The sequence below is a fragment of the Mobula birostris genome, chromosome 5 (genome assembly GCF_030028105.1).
Source record: "Mobula birostris isolate sMobBir1 chromosome 5, sMobBir1.hap1, whole genome shotgun sequence".
Lineage (NCBI taxonomy): Eukaryota > Metazoa > Chordata > Chondrichthyes > Myliobatiformes > Myliobatidae > Mobula > Mobula birostris.
In genome coordinates, this window is record NC_092374.1 from 122,264,729 (window position 1) to 122,285,223 (window position 20,495).

The 20,495-nt window shown below is 36.8% G+C and overlaps 2 protein-coding genes across 8 annotated transcripts in view; both read right to left on the minus strand.

Annotated features, from left to right (window-relative positions):
* gtdc1 (glycosyltransferase-like domain containing 1) overlaps nucleotides 1-1,098 on the minus strand; it is a 364,282-nt gene extending 363,184 nt beyond the window's left edge. For 5 of the 6 annotated variants that reach the window (XM_072258615.1, XM_072258619.1, XM_072258621.1 and 2 more), the window contains exon 1: nucleotides 1,000-1,098. The gene's annotated coding sequence lies outside the window, so the exon portion shown is untranslated. Of the gene's footprint in view, nucleotides 1-539; nucleotides 664-999 lie in introns of those variants that run through there. The other variant, XM_072258616.1, reaches the window with a different exon arrangement.
* A 6,117-nt stretch (nucleotides 1,099-7,215) lies between these two features.
* Nucleotides 7,216-20,495, minus strand: part of LOC140197956 (zinc finger E-box-binding homeobox 2-like) — a 145,369-nt gene continuing 132,089 nt past the window's right edge. For both annotated transcript variants that reach the window (XM_072258624.1, XM_072258623.1), the window contains exons 6-10: nucleotides 19,562-19,776; nucleotides 16,624-16,732; nucleotides 13,878-15,874; nucleotides 10,463-10,643; nucleotides 7,216-9,529 (exon numbers count right to left, since the gene is read on the minus strand). In XM_072258624.1, the coding sequence (XP_072114725.1) occupies nucleotides 8,952-9,529; nucleotides 10,463-10,643; nucleotides 13,878-15,874; nucleotides 16,624-16,732; nucleotides 19,562-19,776 (3,080 nt within the window). In that variant the 3' untranslated portion in view covers nucleotides 7,216-8,951. The remainder of the gene's footprint in view (nucleotides 9,530-10,462; nucleotides 10,644-13,877; nucleotides 15,875-16,623; nucleotides 16,733-19,561; nucleotides 19,777-20,495) is intronic.

A 20,495-nucleotide genomic window follows, 5' to 3' on the forward strand; every position in this document is an offset into this window, starting at 1 on the left:
GCCGAAACTAATGTACAAATTACATAAGTAAGTCAGAAGTCATATTCTTAGCTGTCATCTATAGTAATATTGAATGCAAGATATTTTTGAAAAATGGCAAGAAATCAAGTACATTTACTGTGTAATAAATACACAAAATACCAGAAACTCATCAAGCCAAGCAATACCGGTGGAAAAGAGAAACTGAATTAACACTTAAGATTGGAGACCGTTTCTCAGAAAGTCTCTCATTCAAAATGTTAACTTAATTTAGCTCTCCATAGATGCTGCTTGATCTTCAGACCTTTTTTTCTTCCAAATTCCCAGAACATGCATTTTGTTTTACATTTACAGCATATTTTGTAAGGATGGGAAGCCAGGTCACAATTTCCCCATAAGAATTCATCCTTTCTTGGCAAGGTTTTAGACATTTTCTTTACCAATATTCATCAGCCAACAGTACTGGTGAAATTTAGTTTGGATCATCCACCAACATTCTTTCTTTGTGCTGATTCAAATTCGAATTTCAATCAGTCTGCAATGTATTTAAAACCAATTACCTCTAAACATACATTTCACAGGAACTCTAACTGCAATATGGGCCGTGACTGTTAGTAGGGGAGCATTACGTTAGGGTCGCAGATTTCAAAACTGCCTAATTTAAATAAGCCTACAACATTTTTCAAAGCAATTCCCTCCAAATAAGCCTCCTTCGGTTAATGCTGCACTAAGGACATACTTGCTTTTTAAAGACCCTATAGTTGTTCGGCAAATATTCAAATAGGGGTAATTATTCCATTCCAAGCCGCACGCACGCGGCCTCGGATACATACTCCAAGCGATCCCGAGGCTGTCCTCTGGGCCTACCACAACTGCTTCCCCCCTCCCACCCCACTCCAACGCCGGAAAGCAAACCCAAACCCAGTGGGCAAGGCTGAATGGCGAAATACCCCACCGCCGTGCCCATTGCAACCGCAAGTTATCAGCACCCCTCGTCCCGAGCGCGAGCTGACAGCCCACCTGTCAATCACTCATTCCGTCTCCACGCTACCTCCTTCCGGCAGCTCGGTCACCATGGCAGCCACCGCCGGGCTCCCCTTTCCGCGTACCACCTCCTCCTCCCCGTCCCGCACTTCTGTAACAGCCTTAAAGCGGAATGCCCCGTTCCTAGATCCAAGGTGATAACCCGTGCGCGTTCTCCTGCAGAGAATGCCTCTGAGTTTTATTTATTTGCACCTCGTGCCCCTCAGTCCGGTGGTTATTTTGCCGGGGCTGGCAAGATTTCATTGCACCCGTTCAAATTGTCTTTCCCCACTTCGCTCCATAGTAGTCAAAACCTTCCAAAAAAAATAATAAAATCTGGGAAGTGTTACATAAAAAAAAGTTGGGGAAAATAATTTGGGCAGCGCAGAAAAACGGAATTGTCCCGATTCCATCTGTTGAGCACGCTGACTGTAGGGTACAGCATGATTTGGCAAGTGCTGTACAATATAGACGCATCCAAAGCGGTTTTCTTCGTCCGTGCATGTCTCTTTGCTTGTCGTTATTTTAATCCATGCACTGCATCAGCTATAGTTATTTTAGAATTTTAAAAAAATAATCCGTTCCAGAATTCTTATGGTGACTGACTTTAGAGTGAAGATATGACATAATTCAATTGTTCAAATTAACTGTGAAAATTTATTTTTCTACCGACGAATGGCAAGACTATAAATGAGCCTTACACTTGTAAGAAGGCTAAGTAAAAGTGGAATTTGATGTACCCATCATATTATGTTAAATTGATGCTGATAATACTAAGTTTACCTCTGTACCTACTGGCATTATCAGCCTGTAAAACTTCCAATCATTGGCAGAAACAGACCACGCCCTAAATCTATTAACAAAATGCGAAAGAGCTGTAAATGGAGTCGAAATGAACTAATGTTAGATGTAACTTGCCTGCCTTTATTGCATTTTATTTTACAGGCTAAACAACATTTATGTTGTTCTTTGTTCGTTGGAAACTTGAGACTACACAGCGGTGACTGCACTACAAAAGTAGTTAGTGGGTTGTAATGTGTTCAGAAGTGTTCTGACAGGGTTCGGGAAAGTGATGCATAAGTACAGTTTTTTATATACTTTTTGTTAATGAATAGCATTGAATATCATATATTAGATTTCTGACCACCTGAACTTAAACTTTCTAATACTTCTCCCTCAAAATCTTGTGGAACGTCCACTGCCTACTTAAGAATTTTACATATTAAACCCCAGAGATTATTCTAAATGTGGGTCTCCCGTTAATCATGTGTTACAGCACAAGCATTGACATATTGGGTTTTAATTTCCACCTAATACGAAATCGGTCCTGATATCAGAAGGTGCTCAGCTTAATTGTTTTCTCAAGTCATCAACGGACAGGAAAGACCTTTCTGAGGTTCACTGGTTTGAATAAGTAGTTGTACTACATAAATATGTACCTGTATGTACATAAATAATCACTGAACCTACCAAAACATTGTCAAGTTTTGCATAGGCTAGTTAGCTTCTAATACTGCATGGGGATCACTTACACAACCTGTAGAAGGGTTTGAGAAAAGAGCAAAATCTGTCAAATAATTAAATGATACTTTTTTTGAAAATCACCTCTCTAAAAGTGCACTAGTTAATTAAAATGACATAACTTTTGGAAATAGTTTTTGTTTTGAAATTCTTTATAAGAATAGTTCTGTAGTTAATTGGAAGATAACTTGGCGTCAACTTCTGGTGTCAACTATGCTGGTTACCAAATTAAATGTTTACATGCGCTGGTGTAGTTTACCAAAAATGGGCCATAACTACAACCTCAATCACATCTTCCTTCTATTCTTTTAATAGTCCTTCTGACTCCCTAGAGTAAAATAGATTTTGATGTAGAAATTGAATAATACTTGTCACCATGTATTTGTTAGTATGGAATGTGAAATGTTTCTAAGAACAAAATAATGTGCAAAATGAAATCTGGAAATATACAAAAGAATATATTAATACTAAATGGCATCATAAAGAAGAATGTGTTCATATTTTAGATTCAATCATTGCTCAGAACTTAAGATGTAAGCACAGTGCTCATTTTAAAGGTGTTTCCTGATGATACCTAACCTGCGGAGCATTTCAAAATGTTACTATAATCACCTAAAAACATCGCTCACATCATATGCTTCAAAGACAAATAGCTTGGAAAGGTACATTATTAATCATCCAAAGAAATATTTTTTAATATCTGTGCTATTCCACTTTTTAAAAATGACTTGTTTTGAAACCAGAATTCCTTTAGGTATGTACGGTGCATACATGATCATGTAATAAATATCAAATTAATACTATTGAGGAACACTTTACCAGTCACACTTTCAACATGCTGGTGTGATATTCTTGTGTCAAGGCCATTTATGTTAAGGATGATAATAGATATAAATATGACTTTTTTTGGTTTTTTTTCCATTTAGTCCAATTTACATTCAAAGTGAGAGAAAAGTTGCCAGACAGCAAAAACTGCATGTGAGGTTATTAATAAACTTGAAATTACCTTGTTTATTATTTGAATTTCATGATTTCACAGGATGTTGTTTACCTTCACTTCAAGGATTTAAGAATATTTTTTCCAATTCTCCTTTTTAATGAAGAAGGCAAATTAATAAAGCTTCCTTTTAGCCTGCCATCCATTAATATTAAACTATTAATGTGGTGTGTAAATTATAAAATCAATAAATTAGAGTCAAAGCAGTTGATACTGTAACAGCACTTTTCTCATCAAGGAAGACACTCTCAAAGGATATTATACATTCAATTAAACTGAAGTGACCCTGTTTATAACTTGTCTTGTGTGGTTTAACAGTATTTAGTCAGTGTTGTGCATATTAATTGTGCTTTATTGATTACAGTCGAATGCATCCGGCATATGTTTTAAAAATGGTTTACAGCTTGTACAAAATTCTCTCCAATAGATATGATGCATAAAGTAACTGCAATGTAACTTGCTGAGGAATTATTAAATGGCATTTTTATCATATTCAGATCACATGCTAAAATATCATTCTCATCACATCATCATTTGATCAAAGCATTTCTGTAATAATTTATTTAAAAAGTTAATTTTATATAATAAGTAAACTTTTGACTCCCTCATTCTTCAAATTCTCTGAATGACAATCTTCTTCATTTTGTACAGTGCAGATCAATTCTACACTAACATTTCTGTTCCAGTTGCATACACATCATTAGTCCCACTGTAAAATACATTTAACAGTTGTGATGTGACCGTGTGTTAGGACCCAAGATTGAAATTCTAATTTTCAGTAAGAAATCCCATTAATTTTGGTAGCAACACTTCTGATGGTAACAGCACATGCAGACACCATTGCGCATTTACAGCAGAAGAAAACAAATTTATTTAGTATTAGCTTTTTGTATTGCTTTATTGAATTTTTTAAAGGGAGCAATCTGAAGCCTAACTACATTCCAAATCATGAAGTATGTTTCTCGAAAAAGTAATGTGGACTGTTTAAATTGTATGGACTTCGTGGCTTGAATGTTAAGTGCAGTTCAATCATTTACTGAAACTGAAAAAAAAAATCAGATGGTCCATTGTAGAATTTGTTCAAAACACTGATTTTATGCTGTTACCATTGGCACAGCTGTGTCCAGACTTCTTTAAAATTTGATGGAACAAGGCAACATGTCTTTGTTTTCTTTTATTAGATCACTATTTATAAACCTGCCTTTGCTGCATTCTTGTTTAACGTGTTAATGACAGCATTCATGGGCTTTCTTCAGAAATGTTCACTCACACGTCCACACAGAATCCAATCAACTCTAGAAATCTTACTTCTATTTTTATCACTTTACAAACCTTTCTACCCATGTCCTAACAACAAACATGCTTAAGTACGAAAATAAATAAGATCTCTTTATACATGTTAGAACAGAGTACGCAATAACCTCTAAACCATTTTGAGGTTATTAATACGTTATCTGTTTGGTTATTTCCCACGGTTGGATTGGGAATTAAACTGATCTCTTTAGAGTGATCCAAAGGGGATCATTTCATGTAATATTTTATATTATTGTGAATATAGGTAGTAACAAGAAGAAATCTGCTATTGTATTAAGGGTCAAGCTCAAGGAAAAAAAATATACTTCTTCCTCTCCTTAGAGGGATTATAATATTATTATTCTCAAGGATTCTTCTGAGCTGATTCTTACAACTAAAAATCAATCAATCGTAAAAGAAATTACAGAACAAAATGAAAAAAAAACCTTAGATGGCAAAGGGTTTAAAAGCTTCACTTTATACTGCTTTATGGGCACTTTGAATGAAACATGTATATTTTACTACGGTCCTTCTTTTAAAGGCTCTTCTATTGCTATGGATGTTCAGTGAAAATATTACCAAAATGCTCCAGGCATTCTCCAACAGACATATAATCATCTTTACTACTTTTATTCTTGCAGACAATTATGTCCAAGCTATTTCACAGATCTTCAGAGAGCACTTAAACAACAGTCTTGTTTAAAATGCTGTCCATATCCAAAGCTGCCAATGCAGTAAAGCATTAAGGAACAAAGCTTTTTCTCCCTTTAATATTGCGAACAAGTATTTAAGAAAATAAATGTAAAAATGCTATAGGGGACTTATCCTTGCATATTTATTTTGACTATTTTCCTAATGTCACAAGAAATGTATAATCACTGCTACACAGTCTCAAATCTGGTCAAGCAGAGAAGCTGCTCGAGCAGCCTTACAGCAACTCAGAATTCTGAGTGTACAAAGTAATGCCTTAAAAGTCACTAATGATGGTTTAAGATACTGTGAATGGTAAGAATCTACCTCCAATTATTTGAACAAATTGCATGGCTATTATTGAAATCCCAAATGCTGCCTTCAATAGTGCACTGCAGGTTTTTAAATAAGGGAAGTTGAACTTGAGATTGAAACTTGCTTTATTTTGTTACCCTATGAATTACACTCTATCAGACTTCGTTGTCAATGCAATTATGGGATTCTAGTATATTTTTTGGTTGTGGGGAATGTAATATGAAGTAAAATCCTATGAAATTTTCAATCATTACAGTTCTGTGACTTCCCTTTAATTTAATATAAAATATTTTAAGTTCTCAGAAAATACAAGTAAAAAATTAAGAAAGGTTTGTTCAATGGGAAATTATCAATTCTTTTTATAGAAAGCTAGTATCTACAGTGCTATTAAAATGCAAAATCATAGCTGATGGTAAGAGAAATTCCTGTTAGTAGAAAAACTTCTATACCAACACAAAGTGTAAATGCACCTTATGAAGCATTTATGGGTTTTAAAATTAAAAAAAAATTAAGAAAAATGTGGTTACATTTTAAATGGTAGAGTGTTGAAGTAATTTTAGCTAGCTTGCTTATGTATAAAGCTGAATAGCTGAAAAGAATTTTACAACCTCAGGCAAGTCTGACATTACCTTTTTTAATTGGATTTTGTAATGGATGTCTTTTAAAAGTCTTCCTCTCAACTTGCACCAGTAAGAAATTGATGTTTTGTTTTAAGACACCAATCAATTAATTGGTATATTCCTGAGATCAACTTAAATGAGCTGTAAAAGCCATTTAAAATCAATGGTTTGGCAGTTCAAAAAAAACTGCACGTCAATCACAATCACTAGTCCTTTAGATATCATCTGATCTCCGATTTGTCTTCCTTACATGTAATGTATCTTAATCGCCTACTGGAAATTCAGACTTAAGTGTAACCAGACCCCAGTTACAATATTATGGAGGCACTGTTCAAATGACTATGACCTATTCCTTCAAGAAACCCACTCTCTTTATTTCAAAAAAGGCAGTAGTTCATTTTGTTCAGCCTGTATTATAAAGTGATGAAGCTGTGTGCACAACTTTAAAAGTACTGTATCCTTAATCAAAAGCTCAGTATTGATTTTCCTTCAAATTAATTACTACTAATAAAATCTAGATGTGTCTCTTTAAACAAAGTCCTTGTTTTATGCACCAGTTGTGTTACATTGCTTGACAGTGCTTTACACCTTATTGGAACAGTGGATGAAAGAACGTACCCTGCAGGTCTGGGTGCAGATCACCTCTAAAGCATGAATCAACAAAAAAAACAGGCTAACCCCACGGAATAAATCTCCTTCGTGCAACGTCAGTTTTATACAACGTGTCCAGCACTCATTTAGTCACTTGTTTTCCCCTCAGCAAGCTTATGAAATAAATCCAACCATATAATTTTGTTTATTTTGAGATGGTGAGAGAAATATAAAAGTGGACATTGAGTGAAATAAATAGGACGACAATATAAATTTTAAGTTAATAAATATTTTTTTTGTTAACAATGCTATGGATGAAAATGTAATTCTTTATGGTTTGAAGACAATCCTACAGTTAGGAAGGAAACATTATACATTATTATGCACATCTGTTTGCTGTAGTGATGTCCATAGAACCTTAAGCTGCACGTAACAGGTCCTAGTTTGGCTACATTTTATTCGAGCATGGTCATTTCAAAGAGAAATTACAAATTGAAAATTTAATAATACTTTTACAAAGACAATTCAGGAAAGATTTCTGTCATGGTATCATACATTGTATTTTAACAGTCCCTCTTTTTTTTAGCTAAAAAACAGATGAAGAAAGTGGAATTTTCAGTCGAAAATACAGTGTTTTCACAAGATCGTATCAAAAGTTCTCAAATTTGGAATCCAGTAATTGGAAAACAAAATAAAATAATAAATCGAAAATTCGTATCTCACAATTAATGTTTGAAAACACAATAAATGCTCTTCTCATTACGTAAAATTTGCCCAAATGATCAACCTCATGTTCCTTTACTAAAATATATCTATATATTGAAGAACTATAATACTGTACACTACAGTATGAAATAAATAAAATTAGGAAATATAAAATGAGCAACATAAATAAATGTTATTTGACCTAAAATAAAATGAATGCAAATTGTTGCAAAGTTTGGTGTAATACTGACAAGTTAATGAACAAAAAAAGTACAGAAAATTGCACAAACATACGTATGTAAACTAAGGAACTGCTGCCTAGATTCTAATACTGACATGGGTGCTTCAAAGAACAGGGTGAGCTGTTTAACACTGAAGCTGGTGCAAGGTAACTTTAGTTACCTTAATTTAGCACTATACAAGGATGGCACTTGCAGAACACACAGATTAAAAGGTTTGCATATAAGGCTTTTTAAAACCACCTTTCAAAAGGCTTTCTCCACCACCTCTGCCCTCCCTCTCTCTCTCTCTCTCTCAATCTCTCACGCACACACGCTCTCTCGCGCTCTCTCTCTCTCTCTCTCTCTCTCTCTCTCTCTCTTTTCCTCCATAGCTGGGCCACTTTAAGACTTCATTTTCTGAAAATTACACGTGCATCATTTCATGATCCTTCAAAGAATTCTTGGGAACCTAAAATATTGTGTGGTTGCAGAATTAGGCCTAATGGCTCGGTCAAACTACGAACAGTCCACTAAAATACTGCATGTATGGGTAAAAGCACAAGCATTTCATTTTCAAGTTGCTCTTGTGTAATAATATACATAGGTAGAAAACACAGACAATACATTGTAAAATTTTGTGTAGTAATACAAGTGGCATGTAATGCAATATACTCCAATATTTTGTGCTAAAAAAAAACTATTGACAGAAGGGTAATTTAGGCTGCTGGAACCACACATTTTTTTAGGCCCTAACACTGAACATTTTTTTTTTGCATAATGCAACTCTTCACAACCCAAACTTGACTAATTCGTCCTAACACTGTCTTGTTTTTTTTCTTTTTTTTCCTATTTTTTGCATCTGACAGACTGCCCCATCTGTCCAACACTCAGGCTTCCAGGAAGCATCAGGCACGTGCATGTACAGCTTAACACAGCAGTGTTTCAAGCAAGTAACAATACTACTGGAAGAAGTAGGAAGCTAAAATGCAGTAGTTATTATATGCCATCTTCCACGTTGTCTTCATGTTCTGATTTGGTTTCCGTTTTCTCGTCAACTGAGCTATCGTCCATTGAGTGGTCACCATTCTCCTCTTCATCTCTTATTGTGTCCTGATCTGTATCCATGCTTTTATTTTCACTCTCTTCTTCTTCCTCTTCGTCAAATTCCTCTTCCCCATCTTGTCTGACCAGTTTCTCCTCATCCTCTTCTCCTTCTTTTTCCTGCTCTCGTTCACTCTCCACCTCTCTTGACATGCTTTCTCGCTCCTCAGAGTCTGAGTACCCCTGAGGAGTAATGCTTTGTAAGTAGGGCCGATTCATCAGTAGCTCCGCAGGTTCTAAGTGGCCCTTCTGACGGGCTTCTCGCTCGGCTGCTTCCCTTTCCTCTGCCTCCCGCTTGCAATAGGAATATCTATGGTTCATGTGTTGTGAGTACGATCCTGAGTGTGAAAAGCGTTTGCCACACTTGTCACACTGATATGGTTTCTCACCAGAGTGCAGTCGTGAATGTTCAATAAGATGATGCTTGTGTTTAAAAGCTTTCTTACAAATTTGACATTGATGTGGCCGCTTTCCTAGAAGAGAAAAAGAAACACAAGCAAAAAAAAAAAGATTAGGCTATAATGCTAAAATGTTTTAATATGATTTAATAACATTATAATAATTTGTGTACCTTTGGCGGATCTCCAAGCACATGTCAAAGTGTCAGAAATTGTCAAGTGTCCAGAATTACTGTCAATCATAACTGTCAATGGTACTACAGATCATTTTTCCTGCCCTAAAGCTGAACAATGTTTTGAGCACAGACTGTCTGTACTTTTGAAAAGACAATTTACAATTTAATATAGTCTTTTTTAAAGTTCTAGTAAAAGATGTGAAGGTTTTTAAGTTACTAACAGGGAAGATTCCTGTCAAAAATGGAAAAGGAATGATTTTTTTTTCCAGAAAGCAGGTGTAAGGAAAGAAAAGAAAGAGGTATATTTATAACAGTATCAAGTTATGATACACACTTCATTTTTAACCTATGTAATTGAGAGTAGCTACTTTGGCATTTCAGCCAACGTATGACCAGAGTTTGGAACTTGCAGCCTTGGCCAAACAAACATCTGGCTAATTCCGCACCATAAATAGCACTGGAATCCATTCAACACCTTCCATAGCTGTAATAGTTGAAGGAGAACTCAAAAATAGACATAACTGCAAATCGTTGTCAGCCCAACACTACAGGACAATATGGAGGACCGATTACTTGAGCATTATTTAAAGTTCCCCATCCTTAAAAGATGTAATGTCATACTCCTCACCCCACAACCAATGTGCAGACACAGTTCATAACTTTAACTCTTGAATCATATTAAATAGCCTTAAGTCTCGCTTTGTAAAAATAAAACCAGTGAACCAGGGAATTAAAAAAAAAAGAATTTTTATTTTGTTTTTAGAATGGAGATGTGAGAATAAAATCAAATGGTTGATAAATCAAGCAAATTAAAAGAAGAAAATGAACATACCTGTGTGCTCATATTTATGTCGCAGAAGGGAACTGCTTTTCTGGAATGTTTTGTCACACAAGTCACATGCATACATGCCACTTTCTGTCTTCTTGATCTTCTTTCGGGACAGACAAGAATCTGAATCTGTCATGTCATCCAAGCCTGACATGTAATCTGTGGTTCCATCAAGCAATTCCCCCTAAGATAACATACATTTTTATAAGCAAACCCACTGACCTCCAACACAAATAAATATCTTCTGCAGTCTCTTATGATTTCATAGCAGGAAAATGCAATGCGATACATATAACATTTAATTTACATGAATCAACTTTGCTAAGGTATTAAATCTGAGATGCAAGATACATGCATTAATGTATTAAAGGCAAAATATAAATGAGGTGCATATGCGCGCGTGCTTGAGTGTGTTTGTGCATTGTGTAAAATAAATTTCTCCCACTAAGGAACACTTAACTGGACACCCCAAATATATAACTATTATTTACTAATAAAATTTGCTCTGCATGTAGTCTGTGCAACTAGCTAGTAACGTTCTTTATCAATTCTGATTAGACACTTGTAGCAATTATATTAAGAATATTCATCCTATATGGTTATGATCTGTTCTTAATGCAAGGAGGTTGATGAGAAGGCTCGGTAATTACTATGAAAACGACTCCTTGTATGTGAAAACAGGATTCCTTTCAACAGTAACATACAGGAAGATGTGCATTACTGCATGACAACATTCATTTTGGCATGAGATGAAGTGCTAAAAGTAATCTAAAGTGTAGAAATGCACATGCACCTTCCCATTTGTTAATTCCATTACATTTCACTGACAGAGATGTATTAATTAATACCTGAATAAGTTAAAATTAACTAACTGGTCTGAATGCATTTGCCAAATAGGACAGCTGCACCGTCAAAATGGAAAAGAAAAGAGAGTAAATATGAATTAGGTGTTGTTACATTCAGTTTACATACACCTTTCTACATGTCACTGTAACTTTTATGCAGTGTCATATAATACCTGGTTCTCACTTTAAAAGCTTTAAAATACTCATTAGCTTCACTCAGCAATAACATTGAAAGACTAAAAATACCAAATATTCTCAGTTGTGTATGTATTATTCAGTGCTGTGGACTGACTCCAAATGAAAGTAGCATTTTATTTGCAGAAGCATCTTTCTATAAGCAGAAAGATAACAAAGATTGATTTTGCAGTGCGCCAACATTTGCAAAATGTCTGATAATCCTCTACCCAATGTCAGCAACTTTGGCATTTCCACATGTACAGTATATAGGAATGTTTATATGTCTCATCTGTGATTAGCTGTTTGCCTCAGTTTCTCCAAATGTGCTTCAATGCCAAGCATCATGGAGTTTAATGTGACAGCCTGAAGTTGCAGAGATTCCTCAGCATTTATAATGGAAACTCTGTGCAAAGTGACACGCCAGATGCAGGGAGTGATTTGCCATGCATTTCAGTGAAAGGGAATGGCAAAAAAAAATGAGGAGAAATCTGGTTAATTTAGAATATTTTTTATTGTTGTTGTATTTTAAAATGCAGTATATCGAAAAATGCATCTCATGTCTTTAATGTTTTTTGATTGCTCTTGAGTGAATCATTCAGAATTCCACAGTTTTCGTTAAGTTGGAGGGTTGGAATGCGGGGCTTGTTTGCATTCCCATGTGATTTCATTGCGTGTGAGACCCTGTCGCAGCACAGAACCTCCCTGTGGGGGACCTGGCAGGCTTATGCTTACGGGTTGTCATGGTTTAGGTCGGCTAAGTTAAGTTCAAATATTATTTGAAATTCAGCAGGGAATGTGTCAGATAATTGACATTTCCAGTCCAATATGATTTATAAGACAAGATCAATTTTAAATTGTCCTCAATGATCAATATATTAATTAGCTCTGTAACATAACCAGTGATTTATATATAGTATATATTATATATATATATGTAATGTTCAGTCTAAGTGTGAAAAAAGTTCATGAGGTAATGGTAGCACCTATCCTATTATTAAACAAAAGTTTGCTTCATATAACAGTGACATTAAAGGTTGTATACTGTGCAAACTTCTAAAAATGAATTGTTATTTTAAAATTACTCTAATGTAATGTGTTTTTACCTAGAATTACATTCAGCACAGAAATATATTATTTAGCCCAGACATCCCATATTTCCTCAGCTAAATTTACTGACCTATACCTCTATTTATTCCTCCCTCAAATGCTTGACCAGCATCTTCAAATACTTCTACATCATTTGTTTCACCCACCCTATCTTACTGAGTTGCACATTCTCTGGGCAAAGATATTTCTTTTGCATTATTTGGGTTTCTTGCTCACTATCTTACATTGATGTTCTGTGCATTCCTTCTGAAGCCACTCTGTCAAAAGAACATAGAATGTAGAATCGTAGAGCACAGGAGCATGCACTTAAGTCCGTGGTAGCTGTGCCAATAATTATATCTACACATGATCAATATCCCTCCATTCCATACATATTCATGTCCCTGTCTAAATGTCTCTTAAATGCCACTATATTCTGCTTCCACAACTACCCCTGGAACTTCTTGTGTAAAAAAAATGTACCTTGCACATAACACCTTAAAGATATGTCCTATGGTAATTGACAGTTCTACTCTGGGAAAATTACTCTGACTACCTACTCCATCTATGCCTCGCATAATCTTATGAACTTCCATCATGTCTCCCTTCACCTGCAGTGCTGCAAAGAAAACAACTCCAGGTTTGTTCATCCTCTCCTCTCATAGCTGATACTCTCTAGTCCAGGCAGTATCTTGGTAAATGTCTTCTGCACTCGGATGCATGACATAATTTTATGATATAAGTGAGTGATGATAACCTGATTCTGATATGGGTCTCTATAGTGGGCAGGGAGTGGGGAATTATGGTTGGGAAAAAGAGAAGGGAGGAGGAAGCATCTTTAAAGAGAGACGTTCTTTAAAGATCAATAAACCAATTATTTGGAATCAAATGACCTTGCCTAGTGTCTCAGGACTGGGTGTGTCTACACCTCCCCTGGCATTCCTGCTCTGCCACTAGCTCCACAGCACTCCACCCTCACCAGTCCCAATATCCTTTGCTCCCACTAGATTTATAAACTTGCGCTCCACTCCACATTGACAAATACAATACTGAACAAAATTTTTAAGTATCCTAGCTATATAAATGTGCCGAAGATTTTTGCACAGTACTGTATGTGTAAATTGTCCTTGTGTTGATCATTTTCTGCCAATTAATTGATTTTGTCACAAAGAATGAAGCAAATAGCAAGAAACCATACTAATATTGTGATCATACTATAACTAAAGCTTCTTATCCATCTATCATAACATTCGATGCATCTTTTCATCGAAGTGTGAAAAGATGCGACAGAATCATTTGGTTGCTATTACCTGGAACGTTTGCTTTCGTTGGTACTTTCTTCTCTGCTGCATTTCTGCAAAGTTAGCTGCACCTGTTGCATATGTGTAGGCCATATGTGGGAGGAAGCCCATTTGATCTAGCCCTGGGTACGGTCGCAGATTTGTAATATTATTCTGGACCGAAGGCATGAAAGCAGCTGAGGGAAAAGCGTTTTGTGGTGGAAGAGCTGTGTACAAAGGTTTGGCACTAAATGGATTTGTACTGTATACTGGCTTAGTGCTTTTATCTAAGGTGTTGTTCATATTAGGTAATTCCTTCTTTAGGAAAGTCAAGTTCAAGGGCTCATCTGGATTCTCTGATGGATAGGAAATACTGTTATGGTCAATGATAACACTATTGGCTTTATTTCTTATTTTTCCCGTGACAAGGCTTTTATGTTCATTCTTTTGTCTTGGCAAAGACAAGTCCAGTGGCTCAGCCTGAGGCTCTTCTGAAGAAAAGCTGTTTGGAGTGTATGAGCTACTATGGGAGTTCTTAGAGGAAGTAGAGGAAAGATTCAAAGGGGAAGGAGTATTGCTCCTTGAGTGGTCCATCTTATCACCAATGGGTTTAATACTGATAAACTGAGATTTATTAAGCCTGAGAGGTGCATCACAATTAGTAACACTGTTGTGCAGTTCTGCTATTGAAGGTGATGTTATTGAGTCCATCGGCTTTAACGCTGCTGCTGGAAGCTTAGCTGACAGACAGTCTTTACTTATGAAAGTCTCAGTGGTAGTCAGTGCCAACTCAGCACTGGTCCGTTCCAGTGTTGGTGACCTGGAATGGGAGAATTGACAGAGCTTCCTTTGCTCAAACCATTCTTTTACAAAATCCTGAGGGAGGCCAACAGCAATGGAAATTTTCAGTAGTTCTTCAGAATTTGGCTCCATATTCATGGCATAATAAGCTTTTAATACAGACATGTGGTCCTTATAAGCATTTATGGGGTTGGGAATATTTTTTTCTGAAAGGAGGGAGGACAACATATACGCTTGCCTTTCACCCAGCATCCCTGGTTTATTTGACGTCACAACTTCATTGGGCTGAAGCACAGCTTTGATTTCTTCATTCATCTTGCACATGTAGCGTTCATGCTGATGTAAGGGAATGGGACCAGGGAAAACCTCCCTGCAAAACTGGCAGGAGTAAGGGGACACATGGTTGTTGTCAAATGTCTTTTCATCCATGCCAAGATCTAAAGCTGAACAGCTCATGTTCCGTAGCCTGTCTTTTTTCAAATTGTTCATTTGCCTTTGCGAGTCCGTGTTCAAACTCTGAAGACAAGCTTTGGCTTCATTCACCTTCTCTAGTGTGTAGTCGATAATACTTTTAGTGGCACCATTATGGCTGACTACTGGAAGACCGACTGATGGCATAACAGGGGAGGTAATTCCTTGCTCCTCAGCCAGGGAAGCTTGAGATTGTGGCTCTTTCACGTGATAACCTTTAAGTCTTGAAATCTCTTCAGATTTGCAGTCCATTTTTTGTCTACACACAGTATTGTCAACAATTTTGAGGACTTTTTGGACTTCACTTAAGTTACTGTTTGCTACATTTGGAAAACCCACTACTGGTGCTTCCATGCTTACGCCAAAGTGCTGCATGGGACTCAGAACTGAGCTATTGATTGACATTGGGCTGCCAGTTCCTACCCCACCATTTGGGAAAGAGCCAAATCCATGGGAAGCCATCATGGCCTTGTAGTCATTGAAATCTAATGGCTCTGTCTTGATTTTAAGTAGTCCTGTCTGGTCAGGAATACCAAGTGGCTTGCCATTCTCCAGCTTGTGCCTCAACTGGGTAATTGCTGAATTGGTAGGGGAGGAGGAAGCTGAAGTAGGAGAGGAGCCCGGTTTTAAGCTGGGTCGCATCCTGCCATTGACTGAAATCAGGCCAATGCACTTCTTGCTACTGATGTGTGAGCTGTAGGAACCGGAATGAGAGAAGCGCTTCTTGCAGTTTGGGCACTCATATGGCTTTTCACCTGAAAAAGAAGTATTGAAACATTAAATGTAAATATGCATAATTTTTGAGAGCAATGTCAAAAACATAGTATTCATCAAATATAATGAGTTGCGTATAAGGGAGAAGAAGATTTAATATTACTTCCTCCAAAATAATGACATATTCTGGATCACTGCATTTTTCATACTAAATGGCATAAAAATAGGGCAGCATGGTAGCTTTACAGTACCAGTGACCTGGGTTCAATTCCCACCGCTGCCCGTAAGGAGTTTGTACGTATATTCTCCCTGTAACCACATGGGTTTCCTCCAGGTGCTCCAGTTTCCTCCCACAGACCAAAGACGTACCAGTTGGTAGGTTGATTCATCACTGTAAATTGTCCCGTGACTAGGCTAGGGTTAAATTGGGGATTGTTGGGTGGTGTGGCTCAAAGGGCCGGAAGAGCCTATTCTGCATTGTATCTCAAAAAATTGATAGATAGACAGATAAATAAATAAGTAAGAATAATTTAACAAATATGACTTTATGCTCTGCAGCTCACTTTACTTGAGTCATATTTCAGGACAAGAAATCAACTGTTCCCTTAAGACTTCCCGGATAATAATTTTAACGGACAGATGTCCTGTGGAGTACACTGAGTTCTCTTCCTTAAGTTCCAATGGTTCTGGCAGGTGAAACTCCACTCTAAGAACTTTTTTTTTGCAAAACTTCTGTTCACCATTCAAAGTACAACTTTTTAACAGACAGAAGAAGAAACTCGGGGCTTACCACTATGAATTCGCAGGTGTTCCTTCAGATGGTGTTTGTACTTAAAGGCCTTGCCGCACTCTGTGCATTTGAACTTGCGATTACCAGCACCATGGGTCAGCATGTGGTGCTGTGGAAGGAAGGTAATGAAATGAGCCTTCTGCCGACCTTAGAGAGATTTGTGAATGGTCACAGCTAACAGCACAGCTTGTTAAATGGATGTATTTACATGCAAGCTTCCGAAACTGTTTATCTTTCACATAATGGTTTTTCAAATAACTTGTATAGAGTTTAGGTCTAATAATACATGAATTAAAAAATGCTGCCATAATAGTTATGACATCACCTCTAGTGTCTGTCCTCATGTAACAGTTTATAATCTCATGGATATTGTAGAAATCATAAATAGGGAAAGTATTTATTCTTATCTTGGGACCTGGCTGATTAAATGTAGATTAAGTATTTTTTTGCAACTGTAGGTTCATAGTTAAAATGAATTAATATGCAACTCTTTGTTGAATTCTGCAAAAAAAAAGTTCAAAAATCTCAACAGGGCTGACCTTTCTTAAACATCTGGCAGAAAACACAATATGAATATTAACTGACAACAAATGAAATCGATGGCAGCAGATACTCAAGGTAGGAGGTCAGCTTTCTAAACTAGCAAGATACAAAGGCTTTGCGAGGGAACAGGACTGAACAGTGTGACAACTGCTAGGGTGTGCTGACTCTTCCCACATTCCTGGTGAGACAGATGGTGTTGGACAGGACACAGGGAGGTTTGTTCAAACAGCAGCAACCTTCAAAGATCAAGCAAACCCTGGCCTGCAGAGCGCCAGTGAGGGGCTGGTGCTCATATGTTGCTGAGCTGCATAAACAAACAGCAACAGCTGCTTTGTCTCCCCTCAATCCTTAGAGAACTGATGCAAACTTTAGTTGCGCCTCTGTTAATATGAAACAATCATTTGTAATTACTATGTGGGAGTACCGTGATTAAATTATGGGATTTTTTTTTGCAGTGTTGAAGCTAAACACAAATAAATAAATTTTAAAAACAATGGCAACGGCAAAAGAAACAACACAAGACACACACTGGGGAAAATTTTAAGCCAGCCAAATACACTGAAACTGGTGTGAATCAGGCAACAAGACACAGGCACACACTTTCAAGAATGGGGGTATTCTCAGTGCTCTTAAACCTTTATATAAAATAATGAAGGGTTTTATATTCAATTATATCAATGCTAAACAAAAATATTTGTGTAAAGCTCTTACAGAATGTAAAATGGTGTTATATTGATGGAAAGCTGTCAACTACAGCTGCACGGTGCTCTCCACATTGGTGGCATTCTTTAATATAACTGATCCTCCAGTGATTTGACACCATCGACAATTCACATTATGCCAGATTCTGCAAGCAGTGACTCAAACCAAATTAAAAAAAGAGTGCAGCTTCCCTCACTTGAAGCACTGAAAAACCATGGATCTCCACTACAGATTTAGTGCAGCGGCTGAAATAAACGAAAATAGCAGAAAGTGCCCGCAGTGTCTGAGTGTGACGGTTTGAGTAATGCTCGCTAGATCCTATTTTATCGTGTTAAAGTGCCATCAGTAAAATTGAGGACATCATTATTCTGTAGGCGTGAATTATTTTCCCGACAAAGGGCAACTGTAATATTTGAACCTTTAAAGGAGAGTAGAAATCAGGTTCAAAATATTACAGTCATCCTTTATAACAATGCTGAGATAAAACGAACCTTGTGTTTTTAATAAAGCACATTCTCTGATTCCTGAAAACAGTTTTAAATCAATTTTTTATGGAGGAGGCCCTACACCAAAAGTGAAAAGGGAAGTTTTTTAATATTAAAATTACAGTGTAAGTAAGTGCTTTATTTGAAAGACAGATGAAACCTGCCTATCATAAGCACTAATACATTATTACTTAAAGTTACCAATGGAATGATTTTTTGCTATGTTATGAATAATTATCTCATCTTCCAAAGTAACAAAGCTGTCAAGTGCAAAGGTAAATATTTGAATGAAGTCATTCTATTAAAATGGCAACAATGAAATAAATACAGTTTTGCGCTGCTATTTACGATATATGGTATTTCACATCTCCCAAGAGGAGGCAGAGGAAGTTACACAGCATAACACAAATGGTTTAGTAATATTTAATCCAACAAAGTATTCCACTGAGATGGGGTGTGAGTGTGTGCCAAAGAATGGAGGAACAGTTTTGTGTAAACTCAACTTTTCCACCCTCTGTAATACAGTATGGAGTTAAAGTCTGCATCACAAACATTAAGTAAAAGTCTCTTTAAGGAAAGGACTTTGTTTTAAACGAGGAAAGGGACTGGGGAGGCAGGGGAAATTCAGCAACAACTGATAAACTTACACAATAAGAAAGTGACTTAAAAATGGAAATCTTTGTGTACTTGTTCAATGAAACTTAAACTGTAGTGGAAGGAAGTTGTACGTAATTATTAAAGCAAGAAACGACCACGACTGGCAGAGAAAGTGAACGATCAGCAGAGGCGGTAACAATATTAAAAAGAAACTGTTACTTTGAGTGACTGCTATTAGCTGGACCATAGGCCACACAGGGATGAATCGTCGAACTTGATTAAAGGGTACAAGCACAGCAGTATTATTGAGATGAAACACCATTTTAATGAGATTTTGAAAATGAAGGTAAAACCCCAAACTTAAGCTAAACTTAAACAGAGTTCAAGTGCTGATAATGTTTCTAAATTGGATATTAAAATGCTCATTCAGTCGTGAGTACATGATATTAAATCATCCTGGAAGAGACCATCAAAAAACCATTTAAACCTAAATTAGAGCTATTACCATTAAAGATTTGCATCTTCAAAATGCCATAAAAAATTAATAGCCAATGGCAATTAAAATGATATTTATCCTCTAAGGGTTACCCATACCCATCCATGAGCCCCACCTGATCTCTCCCTGGCTTGTGCGTAGCCATATGTCGCTCAAGCTGGGTGCGGTAGGCAAATGTGTAGTTGCACAGAGGGCAGGCAAAGTTGTCTTCGTTCTTTTCATGTCGATATTTAATGTGCTCCTTCAATGATGTCAAGCGCTTGTAACCTCGGTCGCAGTATGGACAGGTCAGCAGTTGGGCAAAAGCATCTGGAGTTCCAGGTGGCGGCTCTGCAGCCAGGGAGGGGGTAAGGGAGAGCATAGGCCAAGAGGTCAGCAATCAATGGCAATTAATGGGATAACTGCCTGGATGGTATGACAGGAATCGCTGCAATCTGCTGCTTCAAGTGCCATCATTACAGTGGCCTCTGCACACTTCGATTCCCCATACACATCCACGCCAAGCTAGTACATGTCATTTCATATGATGTCTGCAACTTCAGACAAGAATTTGATCTACTTTTTTAAAAAAAATGTACAATTTTTCTCCGTTTCCACTTCATACATTTACAAAAAATGCTCTATCACCTTATCTAATATGTATTTCATAAATGTATATGCAAAATGATAATGAAACACGATAATATAAAACTGTAATGTGCTGTAAAACTAAATAAAAATGCAATCAATTTTGTTTTCACTTTTGCTTTGGAAGCTCGACTACCTTTGAATATTATGTAAAGTTACTGAGGATACCAGTGCATTGAGGTTTCCCTTAAAGAAATATGTAAAACAAAGCCATTATGTAACAGAATCATTGTTAAATAAAGTCAGTCATTTCCTGAATTTGACACACAGAAATTTGCAAGAATTCTGTTTGCACCATGCTCTCTACATTTGGCTCTAACTGTGGTGACATGGAACTATTAAAAATGTGTGTACAGCTGCAAAAATTTAGCATAAAGGAAAAATGACAGTATGCAGAATTCAACAAGGAATGAAAATGAACC